Source organism: Arvicanthis niloticus, chromosome 24 (genome assembly GCF_011762505.2).
Source record: "Arvicanthis niloticus isolate mArvNil1 chromosome 24, mArvNil1.pat.X, whole genome shotgun sequence".
Classification (NCBI taxonomy): domain Eukaryota; kingdom Metazoa; phylum Chordata; class Mammalia; order Rodentia; family Muridae; genus Arvicanthis; species Arvicanthis niloticus.
This window is the reverse complement of record NC_133432.1, coordinates 34,833,621-34,851,146: the sequence shown is the minus strand read 5'-3', so window position 1 is coordinate 34,851,146 and position 17,526 is coordinate 34,833,621. Positions and strand designations below refer to the sequence as shown.

Sequence of the window (17,526 nt, the reverse complement as noted above, 5' to 3'; positions counted from 1 at the left end):
TTTGACTATCTAGGCTGAGAAAGTAGCCGATGACTGAGACCCTCAGTCGATGCACCCCAAGGGTTCAGCCCATTGCACTGGGTCGATGAGAGGTCTAAGTCCAGGCAGCCCTTGCCTAAATAGCTGTGGTACCTGAATAGTAGGTTGACAGCCCTTGCACTCCTGGGAGCTATACTCCATTACACAGGGACGGGTGTCAATTCCTCTTTACATCCCCTTAGCCCTTGCACCCAGAGGACTTGTTTCCATCGCACCTGGAAGGGTAAGGGAGAATCTTTGGGCTATAAGCTCTTGATCGCTTATTCCCCCAAGATGGAGTTTGCTTGATCGGGCTTGAGTTCGAATCTTGATTGGTACTGCGTTTAATAGGCAAAAGGCTGTTTCATTTTAATAATTTAAACAGGGAGAGATGTAGGAAGCCGTGGTTAGCGGTTATATGTTTGCCATTCCAAGATGGCGCTGGCCTCGTGCCTTCCCTGTAGTAAACAATTAACTGCGCAGCTGCAAAGGCAGAAGGCCCGCCAAAGTCACTGGCCAATCCCGAGGCGTAATATTGGGTGGTGAGCAAACAGCCAATCAGAAGTGAATACGTCACTCTAGGGTGTATTTAAGCTAGGCCTCTTCCTGTCTAAAGCTCTTCCACGTCCTTTCGCGTTTTCCATGTTTGCTGATACAGAGTAAAGCCTCGTTTTGCAGTAACTACCCGAATACTGTCTCTCGTGTCCTTTTTCTCGGGCGAAGGGGACTCGAGAGGTGTGCGGAAGACCCAACCAAAGCAAAACAAACAAAAACCAAATCAAAAATGTTACTTGAAACCAAGGCCAAGCTGAGTTGTCAAGTAACTAGGTCTAGGGCAAGGCCTTGATAGTTCTTACTACCAAATGTGTCCTAGAATTACTTGGGGACTCTACTTCCCTATTTACTAATAAAACACAGCAGGCAGCAGATCTGAGGTAGGCTAAGAATGGACATATTCCAGGAGCCAGTGCATGTCTGAGAAGCCTCCCTCCCTGGAATGTGAGCTGCGACTCCACTTCTGAGAGGGACCATGAGGTTTCTGGCCGATACCCTCAGGTTCCTGTACCTAGGACCTACACCATAACCAGATACCTTTGCTAAGAGTAAAACACAATGTCACCAGGATTAACTACCCACAAGGCAACCTTCCCAGATCTAAGTCTGTACTAGAGGCCACACTGGATCTGGATCAAAAAAAAAAAGCTGGTATATTTTCTGTGTGCACATTTGTAATCAGTGGCCCAAGTGATAGTTAAGAAGGGAACTAGCACTTTCTACCTGGAATGCTAATTTTCTCAAGTGGCCTGCCCTGGGGTAGCTTTGAAAAATGCATCATTTTTTTCTACAGAGGGCCACAGACACAGGCATACCAGTAGATGGTGTGTGGCTTGATTTATTGAATCTCATGTGGCCTAGAATAGCCTCAGACTCTATATAGCTAAGGATGACCTTGAACTTCTGGTCTAATCTGCCTCCACCTCCCAAATCTCGGAATCCCAGGTATCCATACCTGCTTTTGGGGGCGGGGGGGGGGGAAGGGGGGCTTGGGATAGATCCAGGGCCTGGAGAATGCTAGGCCAGTATTCTATCACCTGAGCTACACAGAGATGCTACATTAATTGTGCAGCAAGGGTGCTGGGTTCTTTCTGTGCCCTCCTGAAATGCAAAATTGTTGCTGGTGGTGGTGTTCTCTCTCTCTCTCTCTCTCTCTCTCTCTCTCTCTCTCTCTCTCTCTCTCTCTCTCTCCTTTCCTTCTTTCTTTCTTTCTTTGGAGGCAGTTTTACAGTCTTCCTCCTTTCCCTCTATCCTACCAGGCAGCACAAATTAACAAACTGGTAGGTACAGTCTTTCTACATAATGTTCAGACCAAAACAAATATACGAAGAGCACACACTGTTATGACTACTAAACTGCACCTTAATACGTAAGATACCGACACACAGAATTCTCTCCTGCTACCTAGCCCAGTCATCCTAAGCCACAGCTATACAAGAGTCAACAGCACAGACAGTTGAAGCTTATACTGGTTCCCTCGTGAGCTTCTCCCATTTGCTACCCTTTCAGGTAATACTGGGGTGATTATTTTGTTTATCTGTTTCAGGCAGTCTTACTACATAGTCCAAGCTAGTCTTGAACTTGCAATTCTCTTGCCTTGGCCTCCTTACCACTGGCTACACCGGGCTTTGTTTCTTTTCAAGAATCTTTTTTAGCAAGCTTGGTGGTAGTGACAAATGCCTTTAATCCCAGCATTCAGGAGGCAGAGGCGGGGAGATCTCTGAGTTTGAGGCCAGTCTGGTCGTTTCAGGACAGCCAAGGCTACACAGAGAAATCCTATCTTTAAAAAACAAAAACAACAACAAAAAACCAACAAAACAAACAAACAAAAAGCCCCAAACTCCAAAACTAACGACAATAAAAAATTCTTTCTAGCTTAGTGTGGTCCTTTAATCTCAGCCCTCGGGAGGCAGAGATGGATGGTCTCTATGAGCTCCAGGCCACTCAGGGCTAACACAGTAAGACCCTGTCTTTAAAAAGAGAAGGAAGGCCGGGCGGTGGTGGCTCACGCCTTTAATCCCAGCACTTGGGAGGCAGAGGCAGGCGGATTTCTGAGTTCAAGGCCAGCCTGGTCTACAGAGTGAGTTCCAGGACAGCCAGGGCTACACAGAGAAACCCTGTCTCGAAAAACCAAAGAGAGAGAGAGAGAGAGAGAGAGAGAGAGAGAGAGAGAGAGAGAGAGAGAGAGAGAGAAAAGGAGTAGTAAAAAACAGAACACCCAGGCACGCACAGAAAAGGCTCCTGCCCTCACCTCCTGGGTCTGTGCTCCCGCTGGCCATCAGCCGGCTTCTCGTCAGTGTGAGCACAAACACTATTCACTCAGTGACCTGACAGTACCTATTGCTCAGGAGACCTTGAAAGCAGGGGATACTAGGCTTTGTTTGGGACACCTGTGGAATGGTAACAGCAACATGTGCTGTTCACATGGCCTTCAAGAATGCTGTGTGTATGACCTCGGAGGTGCAGGCTGCCTGAGACCCTGCGATAAGGCTCTCTTTAAACATTATGTAAAAACAAATTTTAACTAGGGTGATTTACTAGACCAGCTTCTAACATAAGAACAACTTTGGGTTAGACAGGTGGACGGGTCTATTTCAACCAAATCCTCTGAGTCAACCAATCCTCTAAACCTCAATTTTAAAATAAGGCCATATGGAAGGCCACCTACGCAAGAAGAATTTAAAGAACAGAAGTCTGCCCCACATGAGACTTGATATCAAGGAGCATTTGTATGTGTGTGCGCACGTGTGTGCAGTGTGTATGGACACCTGAGCATGCAGGTATGCACATGTGCATGTGGAGGTCAGAGGACCTCAGGTTCAGCTCCTCAGACACAGTCTGACAAGGCCACTGCCCCCAGTCACTGCCATTCCCTGTCCCTCAGTAAGCTAGGTGAGCTGGGTATTCAGCCCTAGGTTTCCATCTCTCTGTCTACCCAGCACTGTGATTACAAGCTTACAATGCCACACTGGATTGGGGCTGGAAAGATGGCTCAGTAGTTAAAAAGTTCTGTGGCTACTGCAGAAGACCTGGGTTCCTTCCCAGCATCTACATGGCGGCTCACAACTACCTGTAACTTAAGTTCCAGAGAATCCAATGTCCTCTCTGGTCTCTAAGGCCAATGCGTAAGTATGGCCTTACAGGCAAACACTCATATACATAAAAACCAAGACAGATATACATTTTGGACAATAAATTAAATAAATAAAAAAGGAGGGGTCAAACTCTGGCCCTGTAAGTTCTTTACCAGCTACGCTAGCACACACCCAGACCGAAGGAGCTACTTTAAAAAGTTCAATGTAACAGCTGCCAATGGTTCCAAGGTTCTTCTGTACCTTGGGCTTTGTGCTTGGATATCGTCCAAACCATGTGATTTATCTTTATTTGTTTTTAGGACTCTAAGGCTTTGCCTTCAGGAAGCATGGGAAAACACTCTGTCATCTTTAAGAGCACAGTGGAGAACAACCCTTATACACACTTTCCAGTTGCCTCTGGGAACTTCATGTTGTGATTTTGATGGGAGACTTAAAAATTTATGTTCTAATTATGTTTGTGTGTGTGTGTGTGTGTGTGTGTGTGTGTGTGTCGGCCTAGTGCTGGAGTCACACACAGGTGTGAGCTGCCTGGGACGTGTACTGCTAACTGGGTCCTCTGCAGGAGCAGTGTGAACTGGAGCCACTTCTCTAGCCCAAGACTTGTTTTTGAAAATGTCACAGACATCTCTTCAACACAGGTATGCCTTTTCAAATCTTTGGGTTATTAAGAGATACCCGAGTTGTTTAAAGTCAACTAAAGAGCACTTGCTATGCAAACATGAGGAATGAAATTATGACCTCATTCCCAGTGTCCCGCTCATGCCTGCAACCCCACCTGAGGTGAGGCAGAGACAGAGGGTCACCGGGGATCAGTGACTTCCAGCTTAGTTGAGAAAATGCCAGCTAGGAAGAGCTCCTGCCTCAAAGGTAATTCTCACTGAAGACAGAGTGAGAAAGAAAGCTATCTGACTCCCTCTTTTGGCTGGTGTTCCTGACTCTGTGTACACACAACTAATTCTATTCTGAAAAATTAGAACTTGAAAGCCTGAAGTCTAAAGGAAGCTTTTTTCCATTCATGGAGCAGACTACACAGTACAATGTGCAGGCACCAAGGGAGGCCCTAATCACATGCTCACACAGCCCCCAGCTGCCTGCATCCTGGTGTACAAAATGGAGAAGGCCCCTTCAGACCTGGCACTCTTAAGCTGATCTGCTAGCTGGCCAGAAACTAAAGCCACCACCTACAAGGAGATGCTGTTGTCTATTGCACCTCTTCCTCGGGGTTATAGCATAGGAGAAGATCCCAGGATAAAGCTTACTGAATAGAAGCACCGAGCCAGAGGTCAGGAGAAGCAGGTACATTCCCTCCCTACCCCGAGGCCTGTACACTTCCTATATGGCTACACATTCCTCAGGTATTCCCCAGACTTCAGGCTACATTCATTCCATTCCTTGGCACTGGTTTAACTGCAGCCCAACTCTGTCTTCACCTCTATGTCTAAAGCAGAGCGCCTACAACCTGATCTCTGGTTTCCTCCTTCCTTCTTCCACTCTTCCTGCCTTTGGCTTTTGTGTTGGTGTTTTTGAATTAGGGTCTCATTCATGCATCCCAAGCTGTACTTAAATGCAACTTTGCGGTTGAGGATTTCTTTAAACTTCTTTTTGATCTTCCTGCCTCCTACCACTATGCCCAGTTTACAAAGACCAGAGCTTCAGGCATGTTAGCAGTCTACTAACTAAGCTACAGCCTTAGAGGTGAGGTGAGGTGAGGACTGGCTCCCCAGCCCTCTTTCCAACCCTGACAACCTCCCTAGATAGCAGCACCAGCAATGACAGACCTACCTGTGCAGGAAGTGCAGCTTGTGCATGGCTGCCAGCCCTGCGGCAATCTCACACGCCATCCTCTGCAGCAGCATGGTCTGTGAATCGCCCCGCACATGTTCTTGCTCATTGTGCAGGTAAGCCTTCAGGTCACCCTGTACAAGACAAGTACGGGAGTGTCAAGTGTGGCACCTACACAAGCGCTGCAGTCGATCTCAACTATTAAGAACTATTAAGAAGGATACAGAACAAAGCAGTGACTGAAATACAATCTGACAATAACACACAATTAAACTCAGTATAGTACAGATGTCTAGAAACCTTTAGGTAATGAAACAGTGATATGGAGAGTTTAAAAAAAAAAAAAAAAAAAAAAAAAAAAAAGGTGCCATTCACAGCACCTAACTTCCATTTCCAGGACACACATGGCCAGTGAGTACTTTATCTCAAGACTCCATAGCCACTGTTTATGTACATGAGTAAGCCATGGAGAAGAGACTGCAAAAAGACAACAGTAGTGGGGAAAGCCACTGAGTGCCGGTGTCAGGCTCAGGTCTCACTCAGCTTCCTTTCCCAGGGACTAATATGGAAAAGAACATTCCAGCCACCTGTAAACACCAATTCAATTCAAAAAGCCTGGTAGAGTATGCAGCCTGAACAGGGAAAGGAACAAATCCCAGTCAAGACACACAGGCATCCAGCTCCCTGGCTACTCCCCATGACGGCTCTGAGCTTCCTGTCTAAGAGGATCCATAGACATCTCTCTGCTTGGGGAGTACAGTTGAGGAAATAATGTTATAGTCTCCTTACACAAGAATAGATATTTACTTATTTGATCTAATCCAAATAAAAGCTTTCTAGAGAGAGGAATGTGTACACACATGTTCATGATTGTGTATTTGGAGGCCAGAGGTCAATCCTGGCACCTTCTTTAATCACTCTTCACCTTAGTTTTTGAGACAGTGTCTCCTATTGGCCTGGAATTTGCTTAGTAGGCCTGACTGGCTGACCGGCTAATTCCAGGGACCCTTCTGTCTGTCTCTCTAGGGCTAGGATTACAAACACACATAGACAGACACAGACAGACAGACAGACAGACAGACAGACAGACAGACAGACAGACAGAAAGACACAAACACACAAAGGCTCTGGCTCTTTTTTATGTGAGTTTTTGGTGACTGAACTCATATTTATTTGGTAAACATTTTACCAACTGAGCCATCTCCCTAGGCCCCAAATTGAAGATTTTTTTTTGATGTGATATTAAGGTAGAAAGTAGTAATTCAAGATCTTACAGCTTAAAATTCAACTCAAAAAGAAACTCAGAGGGTGAAAGATGTTGACAACTTCAGTAAGTTTACTGAAGTTGGCAAATTTGTCAGATTCCTTCCAGGATCAAATTTCCAACTGTAATATTTCTCCACAGGCAGCCATCCATCCACGTTAAGCCCTTAGAACACGATAATGCAGTGTCTAGGTCCCACCCAAGACCTGCTCTGGTTTCTATTCCTCTCTTTAACGATCACAGCACACACAAAACCATTTCTGTTGATAACAGTGATTTTTTTGTTTGTTTGTTTGTTTTTGTTTTTTTGAGACAGGGTTTCTCTGTATAGCCTTGGCTATCCTGGAACTCACTCTGTAGACCAGGTTGGCCTCAAACTCAGAAATCCGCCTGTCTCTGCCTCCCAAGTGTTGGGATTAAAGGTGTGCACCAACACTGCCTGGCAGTGATTATTTTTTAATTAATCTTATTTTGGTTTTTTTTTTTGAGACAAGAGTATAACTAAGTAATGCAGGCTAGTCAAAAATCCTCATCCCATCCTTCCAAGTATTAGGATTGCCATTTGTGCTTTTCAGCACTGTGTAAAACACAGGATGCTTTTGTATCATTTACCCATGGTGCATATTTCTTACAACTTCAGGTATCTGGCAGATACAGAACCAAGGCTTAGAAGAGTCAAGAAATTTGCTCAAGAGCCAGCTGTGACAATGGCTGTCTCTGCTACCTAAAAGGTGGAGGCAGGAGGATGAGGAATTCAAGGTCATCCTTGGCTATAAAGTGACTCTGAAGCCAACCTGGAACACAAGAGACCTCATCCAAAAGAGAAAGGAAATGTAAAAAAGTCTGTCTTAATAAACCATGCTTATCTTGTCAGTTTACTGACTCGTAAGACAGAGACACACACTCTGGGAACTGAACCCAGGCCACGCACAGCTGGCAAGTGGCCTCCCATTCACCTCCATCCCCAGCCCTTTGCTGGCCTCTTATCATGAGGCAAGGTCTCATTGTGTTGCCCAGGCTGGGTCTGAATTTGTGATCCTCCTGACTCAGTTTCTTTCTTTCTTTTTTTTTTAATGTGTAAAATGGAAGGATTTTATTGTATGATACCAGATAAGAAACATGAGTCAGTACTGCTCATTCACATATTCATTTTGAATTAAAGGAAGATGGTTTTGACCGCATTTTCTAATATAATTTGCAGTGATTAGAATTAGCATGTTCTCTTAAACTTAGTTTATTCACTGGAACTAGCTCTGTAAAAGCTTACAAGCTTTCCAGTCATCCCCATCTCTGCTGTTACATCTGCCTCCCTCCATCACCACACTGGATTCCTCTCATCTTCCACATCATTTCCAGGGGAGTCTCGAGGCAAGCATGTCTGTCCATTCCCTTGAAAGAATATGGACAAGCCCAACTCCAACTCCATTTTGTCCTCTTGAAATGTGTTTCATTGTAGCAGAATAAGTAAAAGTACTAGTAGGATTCTGAGGACCTAAATTCTGGTTTTCTTGCATCATAAACTACATACACATCCATTGTATGCTCTGTAGACACCCATTTTAACTACAAGACTTTGGATTTGCCTGGTCTTTTGTCATTTATCTTCACTGTTTTCCTGGAATTTACATAAGGCAGAGTTATATAGTTTTACAGAAACTCAATTTCAGAGAGGTCAAACAATATGGTTTAACATGCCAGAATGAGCCAAACTCATATTACCTCATCTGAGATTCCATTACTGGAATGTGTCATGCTCCAGAGTTTAAGTGAATGACTCGGTGACTTTCTAGGCCCCTTTGGGGATTTATTTTATACTTCTACTGGCTATTTTTTCTTCTAGAATGAAAACAGGTATACACATTTGGTAATCAAATTGGATCCTCTTATTTTTAGCTGTTCATTCATCTGTCTCTCATTTCTAAATTTAAAGGAAATTATTTGTCCAAATAGTTTTAAGTATTGCCTCTCAGAAAATTTTCCTGTTACCTATTTCTATTTGTCAAAGGAGAGACAGCAAGCAAGTCACAGACACCACTAATTCTTCTAAAAAGTTATTTCATATTTAAAACCAACTTAAAACATTAAAAAAAACCCTCAGGGATTTTTATTCTCTAGAGTATTAATATATATTTTGATTCCTCTGCACTCCGTTTCCTCTTTCTGTATTTGGGAAATACAGTCCCTGTGTCTCGCTGCTGATTATCTATCCCTAACACAATGACAGTCTTACAGGAGTCTGGGGGCTCTTGCTTTCAACATCTCCTACAAAGAACAAAACAACCTCAACTGGAAAGTGAAACTTACTACTGAGTCATCAGACCACATGATCAATACTGCTGAAACAGACCCAGGAACTACATACATAAGTTAAAACAATATATGGACAACCCTGCAGAGGTCAAAGAGCTCCCGACGTTATGGCCCTCAACTCACAGTGACCTGTATAACTTAATACATGAAAAACAAGGACACGGAGCTTGGGAGCGCACACAGGAAACTGTTTTGTGATTTTCTTCATTTTGACTGTATTGCTTTCCTGTCTTTAGGAGGAAAGACTTTGACTTCAAAAGTAACAAAATATTTGAGAAGAGAATTTACATCCTTCAGTTCTAAATGGTATTCTTGGGCGAGTCTCTCAGCAGTCCATGTTTCTGGAGAGAGTTTATGTTACTGAGAAGGGTCAATGCCTCCACAACAGTAATCTTGCCTTTGGGAATGTCCATGATATTCTTATCCAGGTGATCTCCGACCGGCAGTCTGAACTCCTGTGGTCCTTGCAGTGGTTCAACATCTTTTACGGGCAAGGAAGGCACCGGATCTTTGGAGTCGACATATACATCTCTTAGTAATGACAGCAGCCTGTTATCTTTTCTAGAAACTTCTTTGATTTCTGGATTCTGACTCGGGTGCTGCGCAGGAGGCCGCGGGTGCCACGGAGGGCTTCCTCTTGCAGATCTCTGATCCGCTGGCTTCTCCATGTTGAAGTTCCTGAAGGCACGGGTCACGTGAGCCCCCATCTCTACATCATGATGCCCTTAGTTCACTACACACGTGGGGAGACCCCTGATTCAGTTTCTTAAGTAGCTGAGATTACAGGACTATGTCAACAGGGCTCAGTGAGTAGACATGAAAATTACTACTGTCTGTTATTTAAAGAAAAATTAAGAAATCACCAAGAACCTCAATGTGTTTTGAATTAAAATGAAATTCTCTTTATTCAGGCTTTAAATTTTTCAAGTAAACCCAAGAAAGACAATTTTCTGACACTAGATGGCGACAGGAAGCTACACTCAGCAGTCCAGAGAGAAGTGCCTTGAAAGGACTATATAGATGTGGGCCACTTACAACCCTCCTAAATTTCAACACAAAAGGTCAGTGGTGCTGCGTGCAGCATTTTGGCAGATCACTAAGCATAGTGAATTAATTTTTAATACATTTTAACTTAATTTAATGTTAACTACTTAATGTAATGGAAACAGTAAATATCTTTATATTGGAAATTCTGGTCATTTGTATGTCTAATATGTTTAAAGAACTTTGTTTAGTTTTGAGATAGGCTCTTAGATAACCCAGGCTAGCCTCAAACTCAAGTAAGAATGATCCTGAATTTCCCTTACTTCATGAATGAAGTATGACCCCAGTATGTCCCATCATGAAATGCACAGCCCCAGTTGAAGCTCCCTCGGGCTTGTATCTGGATGCAATTCTAACATCCCCTGCCTCTTGCTTGTGAGTTATCTGCCTGTAGCCTTTAAACCCCTCTCCTCAGCAGTCCTCCTCTTCTCAGCTCTACTACATACACAGCTTTCAGGAAAAGCAACAAAAGCTAGGAGCGCATGGCTCCACCTCGTCCCAGTCTGCTCTTGCTACCACCATTTCTGTCTTCCTTGCTGAGTAGGCTCCTGTCACATGCCTGGTCTGTCCTGGCTGCACCCTCTGGCATCTTCCCTTGAGTGAGCCGCTGTGCACCCACTACTCAGCTGCATCTATTGAATCCCCACCCCCACAACTAGCAGTTCTGCCAAGAAACAGGCTCCCCTCCCCCCACCTCTTGGTCTCATTCTTCCTTCAAACTCAGCTTCTTGGGACAGCATGATGGCTCAACACCCAGCCTGACAATCTAAGCTCCATCCTCATACCCAATGTGGTGGAAAGAACCAACTCCAAGTGGGTCCCCAGGGCCCAACTTAGCCAACTACCTTAGTGTTCTTTTGCCAGCTGGTTCTGAGCACCACAATCTCCAGTGTGTCATGTCACTGAGTTCCTGGTGGTCCTTCCCTGGTCCATTCTCCTCTCACTTATCTGTATCCACTTCACAGCCACATATGCTGTGTAAGGTTTGGTCTCAATGTCTATTGTAACATTAAGTATGGGTCCCCAAGTCCTAGAATGTGCAGCAGACACAAGTGACCCTGCCCCCAAGGTACTTCTGATTGGTAAATAATGATGCCACTAACAGCTAATAGCTGGTTTGAAGATAGAGAGGTGGGATTTAGGTTTTCCTGGCTTGGGGTCTGATGAGAACTACAAGGGAAGAAAGCACAGGAGGAAGAGAAGTCACCATGGGTTAGCTGAGTCATGAAAACATGGTCCTGAGGGCTGGCCGATTGGAGTTACGAACTGCCCAGATGAAACATAGTAACATAATAAGTAATAATTCAGGTAATCGATAGGAAAGTAGATTCTAATGCCATAGAGGGTAGATATCTACCCAGCTCTTGTGCCGTTTAAGGTTTATTGTAAATATAAAGGTTATATGTGTCTTTTATCTGGAAATTAAATGGTCAAAGACAGGGTAGAAACCCAGGACTGGGATTAAAAATTTCTACAGCAACCCTCTCACTGCTCTGTATGCACTCCACAGCCACATGTGCTGTGCTGGTACCCCTCCTGACACCTTGTGCTTTTTTCTCCTAGGATGTCTAAGAGGTAGCTCCAGCCCAACGCATATCGCATATCTAGAACAAAACGGCCAATCTGTAACAATGTAAAATATGGCATCACCATTTTTCAGCAAATCAGACAAAAATCAGAGATGCCATTAGTAAATCCTGTCTTTAAACCCATCTCCAAGCTATGTATCTCCGGGTCTTACTGGTTTTCAAAGGAAAGCCTTAGCCAGAATTTTTGGAAGGCCACTGCTGACATGTTGTCTAAAGCGTATCCCGTATTTGCCTTTGTCTGAGCACCAAGCTGATATTTTTGTTGTTGTTGTTCTTTTTAGGGCTGGGAGTTGAACACAGGACTTATTCACGCTAAGTAAGTGTTCTACCTCTGAGCTACATCCCCAGCCCCTCAATGGTTGATTCTTGGCAAGTGCTAATCTTGGCCCTAGCCTTTAAAAAAAAATATATTATTATTTTATGTGTAATGCATGTTTTGCCTTCATGTATGTTTGTGCACTGCATGTGGAGGTCAGAAAAGGGAAATGGAGTTACAGAGGCTGTGAGCTGTCATGGGTGCTGGGAATTAAACCCTGGTCTTCTTAAAAGGCAGCAAGTGTTCTTAATTGTTTAACAATCTTTCCAACCCCTAGTTATAACCTTTTAAGTTCATCACTTAAAACATAAGCCATGTTGTGACCCCACCCCCACCCCAAAACACACTGTTGTTTGCAGACAATCTTTTTCTTTGTTTATTCTACTATAAGCAAGCTGTGAACACAGCTAGGTTTTCACCTGTTCCCTACTGTGTCCTAAACCTCACAACAATACCGGACACACAGTATGCCTGCTGGGCAAGAGAAGGGAGAACATGTTTGGAGAAGCTCCAAATGCTGTGCCTCAAGTTCATGGCAGGTCAGTCACATTCCCAGGCCATTCCATGCCAGTATTTCATTAATAGACTAATAATAATGAACTTAGGAGTAAATCTGTAATTTCATATTTTTATTGGACTTATAAATTTATTTTATGACCTTATTACTTTGTATATAAAACATAGCCAAAGAGAGCTACCATGGGAAATATTTTTCTTTTTCTTTTTCCACAGTCTTACTCTGTAACACAGTCAGGCCTGGAAGTCCCTGTGTGGGGAAGTCGGCAGCCTCTTGGCTCAGCCTGCTGAGTACCAAGAACACAGGCAGCAGGAACTAGATGCTGAGGGCAGAAGGTGAGGGTTCAAGTCTCAAACCACAGCACAAGCAGAGAAAGCACACTGGGAATGGTGCAGGCTTTTTACTCTCAAAGCCCACCTCTAATGGCCAACTTCCTCCAGGAAGGCCACAATCATCCTCACAACAGTGCCACTAGCTACAGGACAAACACCCAAGTGACTCTAGGAAACACCCTGGATGGTCCCAATCCCATCTGAGTTTTCTTCCTGGAAGGTCCACCATGTAGGTAAGTGCTACTGACTTTACTTCTAGCAGAGGCTCTGCATCACTGTGAAGCACACTTAATGTGGCTATTCACTCTGTGAATTTCACTTCTAGGCCAGGCTTCCCTTAGGATCCTAGTCTGAATTTCTACACTGCTCTGGGGTGTGGCTCAGTGGCAGATCTTTTGCCTAGCATGTTCAAGATCGCTGCTTGCATCCCTAGTATAGCAAACATTGAAGGGGAAAAAGTGGAACTGACAAGATGGCTTATTGGGTAAAGGTGCTTGACACCAAGCCCGAGGGTCTGAGTTTGATTCTTGGAACTCCATGGTGGAAGGCTAGCATCAACTCCTGAAAGTTGTCCTCCAATTTCCACTTGTGCTGTAACATGTGCATAACCCCAAACACATACCACACGCATGCGCGCAGAGAGCTGCAGGCACACTGGGCAGGGCAGGCCTAGCATCTCGCAATTCCCTGCATGCTGAGCACAGCTCTCAGGGTTCCACATACATTCAGTACACTTTTCTTAGATGAGCAATCCTCCACTGAAACCCTTTCACTGCCTTGGAATCCCAAGAAAGCCTTGTGAATACACTATGGCAAGTTACAGAAAACCCTGTAGTCATCTCTCAAATTGTGTCTCAAGTATGCCTACCGCCAAGCATTATAAACTGGTCACAGCAGAGTTGTCACATGCTTTCAGAAGAGTTCCAAGTGTTCCAAAGTCAGGCTGGTAACTGTATATGGATTGAGTGCAAAACCATTCTCACTTGTCTGGGCAGATGAGCACGGGTGTCCTCCTTCCAGGGCTTGTGCCCTAAGAGCAGATAGAGACAGACAGCCCTTTGTAGCTGCAGTGACTTAGGAGCAGGTTTGGGACCAGAGGGTGGCTCCTGCCTTTGGATTACTTTCCTCCTCAAAGAATGGCCTGTTTCCAGGAAGGCCATATAGTTCCAGAAAGAGGCTCCATGTACACCTGAGGAGGCCTGGTGGCCCCAGGGGACGTCCCTGTAGTCTGTGCAGGTGGGCACCATTTTTAGCTCCCTAGGCTGAAGCCACCTGATTTCTCCTACAGTGCAGTCTCTGCATGAACTGAGCTTAGGGTAGCCAGACCTCAGGATCCAGGGAGGGCCCAGTCTTTTCTGCTGAAGAATCAACCTGTGAAGTTTTCTAGGCTCAGAAGAGTGAGCCCAAAGCTGGCCCACAGGGACAAATGTGGCTTTTACCCTAATGGGAAGTTGGACACCATAACTTAACAGCCTTAACAGGTGTGGGACTAACCACTCCAAGGGATGATGGAGCTTTCCTTAGGTGTCAGCTCCTGCCTTCCAGCTTGTTTGAGACAAGATCTCTTGCATAGCTTCGCCTTGGTTCTTCATGTGCCTACAGCAAACTCTTTTACCTACTAAACCATTTCCTGAGCCCTGGAGAAGGAGGCTTCTGATGAGTGGGCCTGACCTCTAGAATGCAGGTCAGGTGTTCTTTACTGGCTCTCAACTCACCAGTCTTGTTAGTCACACACAGCTAGAAGAAATGGAAGCTAAATTCAAACTGATAGGGGAAACTGAAGCAAGATCAATCAAAAATCCAAAAGAAGGGGCTGGAGAGATGGCTCAGAAGTTAAGGCACTCCCTGCCCTTTAAGGACTTGAGCTCCAGCCGGGCGGTGGTGGCGCACGCCTTTAATCCCAGCACTTGGGAGGCAGAGGCAGGCGGATTTCTGAGTTCGAGGCCAGCCTGGTCTACAGAGTGAGTTCCAGGACAGCCAGGACTACACAGAGAAACCCTGTCTTGAAAAACAAAACAAACAAACAAACAAACAAACAAACAAAAAAAGGACTTGAGCTCCTTCCCCAGCACCCACTGAGGATCACAGACATTGATAATTCCAGTTCCAGGGGATATATGCTCTCTTCTGGCCCTCTGTGGGCACTAGACATACATGTGGTGGAAAGACATCTATAAACAAAAGCAAACCAGCCATTTACATAGTATAAAGTTCGGAGGTGGGGTAGAAAAAGAATAATCTAAAGGAAGGTAGAAAGAAATTTCCAAATAGTAAAGTAACTAGGACAACTGTACTGGACGAATGACCTGGATTAGAACTGCAGGTTAGCAAGCATTAACAAGGACTATCTGCGAGAGACTTAAAGAAGAGAAGAATGAATGGGTTACACCTGCCCAAAAGAAGAACTATAGAGTTGAACAAAGATATAGACTAACCCAAAAGGCCATAAAACACACATGAAATAATGTCAGAATACCTGCTGGTGCTTGTGTGTGTGTATGGGAATGTGTGTGTGCGTGCATGTGCCACCATTTACAGAGACAAAACAAACAAAAAGACAACTGCAACCCAGACAGCTGTGCACTGACTCAACACTCAACGGTATGCAGGTGAATTGTCCTTGCTGCTACAAGCCAAACCACAGGGATCTAGGGTCAAACTAGGATGGGGTCCAACTAAGGCCACTACCAAACGTACTGACTGACTGTGCTTCAGACTTAAGCACCTCTACCAAAGAGAGAAGTGTCTAAAGGACAGGAGTTAACAATGCTGAATGTACAATGTGGCCTTCTTCCTTTTTCAGCACCACAATGCTATCCCAGAGAACTGGGGATTTATTTGGGGCACTCCTACTACTTCTCTGAACACAGCCAAGGAAGTTTTAACGTTCTGAAAAAGGAGACAATGCAGGGAAACCAATTAAAATTTAGCAAATTCAATTATATTCTTACCACTGTTTTGGGGAAATAAAAATTATTATGTGCTAGAAGCAGGCTTAAAATGTGAAATATTCTGCACTGGAGAAAAGATTTTTTTTTTCCAAAAATTCACATAGAAATTGTTATTAAAAGTATTCCTATACCTCCATGAAGGAAAATCTTTCCAACTATCACTCCTCATAGGCCACACGCTTAGAAGAAGAACATAAATACCTTTTGTGAGACAGCCTCTGGCAGCTCAGTTGACCTCAGGCTCACTGTGACCTTCGACTCCTGCTTATCTAATTTAACAATATAAATGTACACATCCACCATTTTCAAAATCAGAAAGGGGCTGGGGAGACAGGTTTGAGGATCAAGTGTGAGGACGAGTTTGGATCCCCATTACCCACATAAATACTGAGTGGACGTGGCAGCCTGCCTGTAACTGTAGTGTGTGGAAGGTGGAGACAGCAAATCTCTGGGGCAAGACAGCCAGCTAGATTACCTCACTGTGAGAGCTCTGGACTCAGCAAAAGACCCTGCCTCAAGGAGTAAGGAAGACAACTGGCATCACCTCAGGCCTCCACATGCACCTGCACATGTGTGCCCAACATATACCAACAGGCATACACATATACACACATACAAAGGCAAAACACAAAAACAATCATCTGAATGGTTAGTGATATTCTGTTGCTTAAAGTTTTCATGAGTTACCTTTGCAGGAGAAAAAACATTTCAAAATGCCTGGTTGGTGTGAAGAGCCTGGGGTCTTGGGAAGGGCAGGTGCACCCATGCTCTACCTCACCCATGTGTGTGCTACCTAGTATATCCCCAAACTCCACTAGACTTCTTTCCATCACGTAGACAAGACTGACAAGATTTAAAAGCTAAATCAGAGCCAAGCGGATCTCTGTGAGTTCAAGGCCAGTCTCATCTACAGAGAGAGTTCCAAGCAGCAAGTGCTACAGAAAAACTGTGTCTCAAACAAACAAAACAACAACAGATGTAAACCAGGGCTCTGTAAGACTCAACACAGAAATATTAAACAGATCAGCTTGGGGTCTGGGTACAGTGAACACTTGAAAAGTAACAGAGGAAATGAATCAGTTAACATGTCACAAAGTTTTCCAATAGGCAGCCATTAAAGCCAGCACCAATCCACCATGTCTGTCAAAAACACTTGCAAATAACCCTCCAACACTTCAGCTTGAATCTCTACTAAAACTTACCAGGTCGCAGAACTCAAACACCAGAAGGTAGGGAATGGCTTCCACATACTGCCCGACACACTGGAGGACATTCGGATGCTGGAGAATGCTGGTAAAAATAAAAGTCACAGTGCTGTCCATCACGACTGTCTCCATAAGAGCACAGCAAACTGACAGGGTCACATCACAGCCGGGGATGGTGGCCAAATCTTTAAATTGCAGCACTCTTCAAGGAGGCAGAGTTCAGGGCCAGCAAGGACTACAAAATGAGGTGCTTTCCCAGGGCCTCCTGCACACTAGGCAAGCACTCTCTACTGAACTACACTCCTTGCCCAAAGGGACTATTGCACATTGATCTTGTATCTTGCAACCTTGCTGGGCTTATCTGTCCTAGATTTTTTTTAATAGATTATTTGGGACTTTCCACAGAACCCTGTATTTTCCCTATCGTATCTATCAAGTGTGCTGCACATGCTCAGTGAAGTGTCTGTGATGGCTGGTTTAAAATCCTTGACAGATAGCTCTAGTATCTTTGTCACCTCAGTGCTATTGTCTTTTCTTATTCAAGCTGA

General features: G+C 44.5%; 1 protein-coding gene and 1 pseudogene across 2 annotated transcripts in view; both read right to left on the bottom strand.

Moving 5' to 3' along the window:
- Lmtk2 (lemur tyrosine kinase 2) overlaps nt 1-17,526 on the bottom strand; it is a 94,685-nt gene that overhangs the window by 29,422 nt on the left and 47,737 nt on the right. For both annotated transcript variants that reach the window (XM_076923631.1, XM_076923632.1), the window contains exons 6-7: nt 16,976-17,063; nt 5,451-5,584 (exon numbers count right to left, since the gene is read on the bottom strand). In XM_076923631.1, coding sequence (XP_076779746.1) covers nt 5,451-5,584; nt 16,976-17,063 — 222 coding nt within the window. The remainder of the gene's footprint in view (nt 1-5,450; nt 5,585-16,975; nt 17,064-17,526) is intronic.
- Nucleotides 9,226-10,284, bottom strand: LOC143437487 (NADH dehydrogenase [ubiquinone] 1 alpha subcomplex assembly factor 4 pseudogene; annotated as a pseudogene).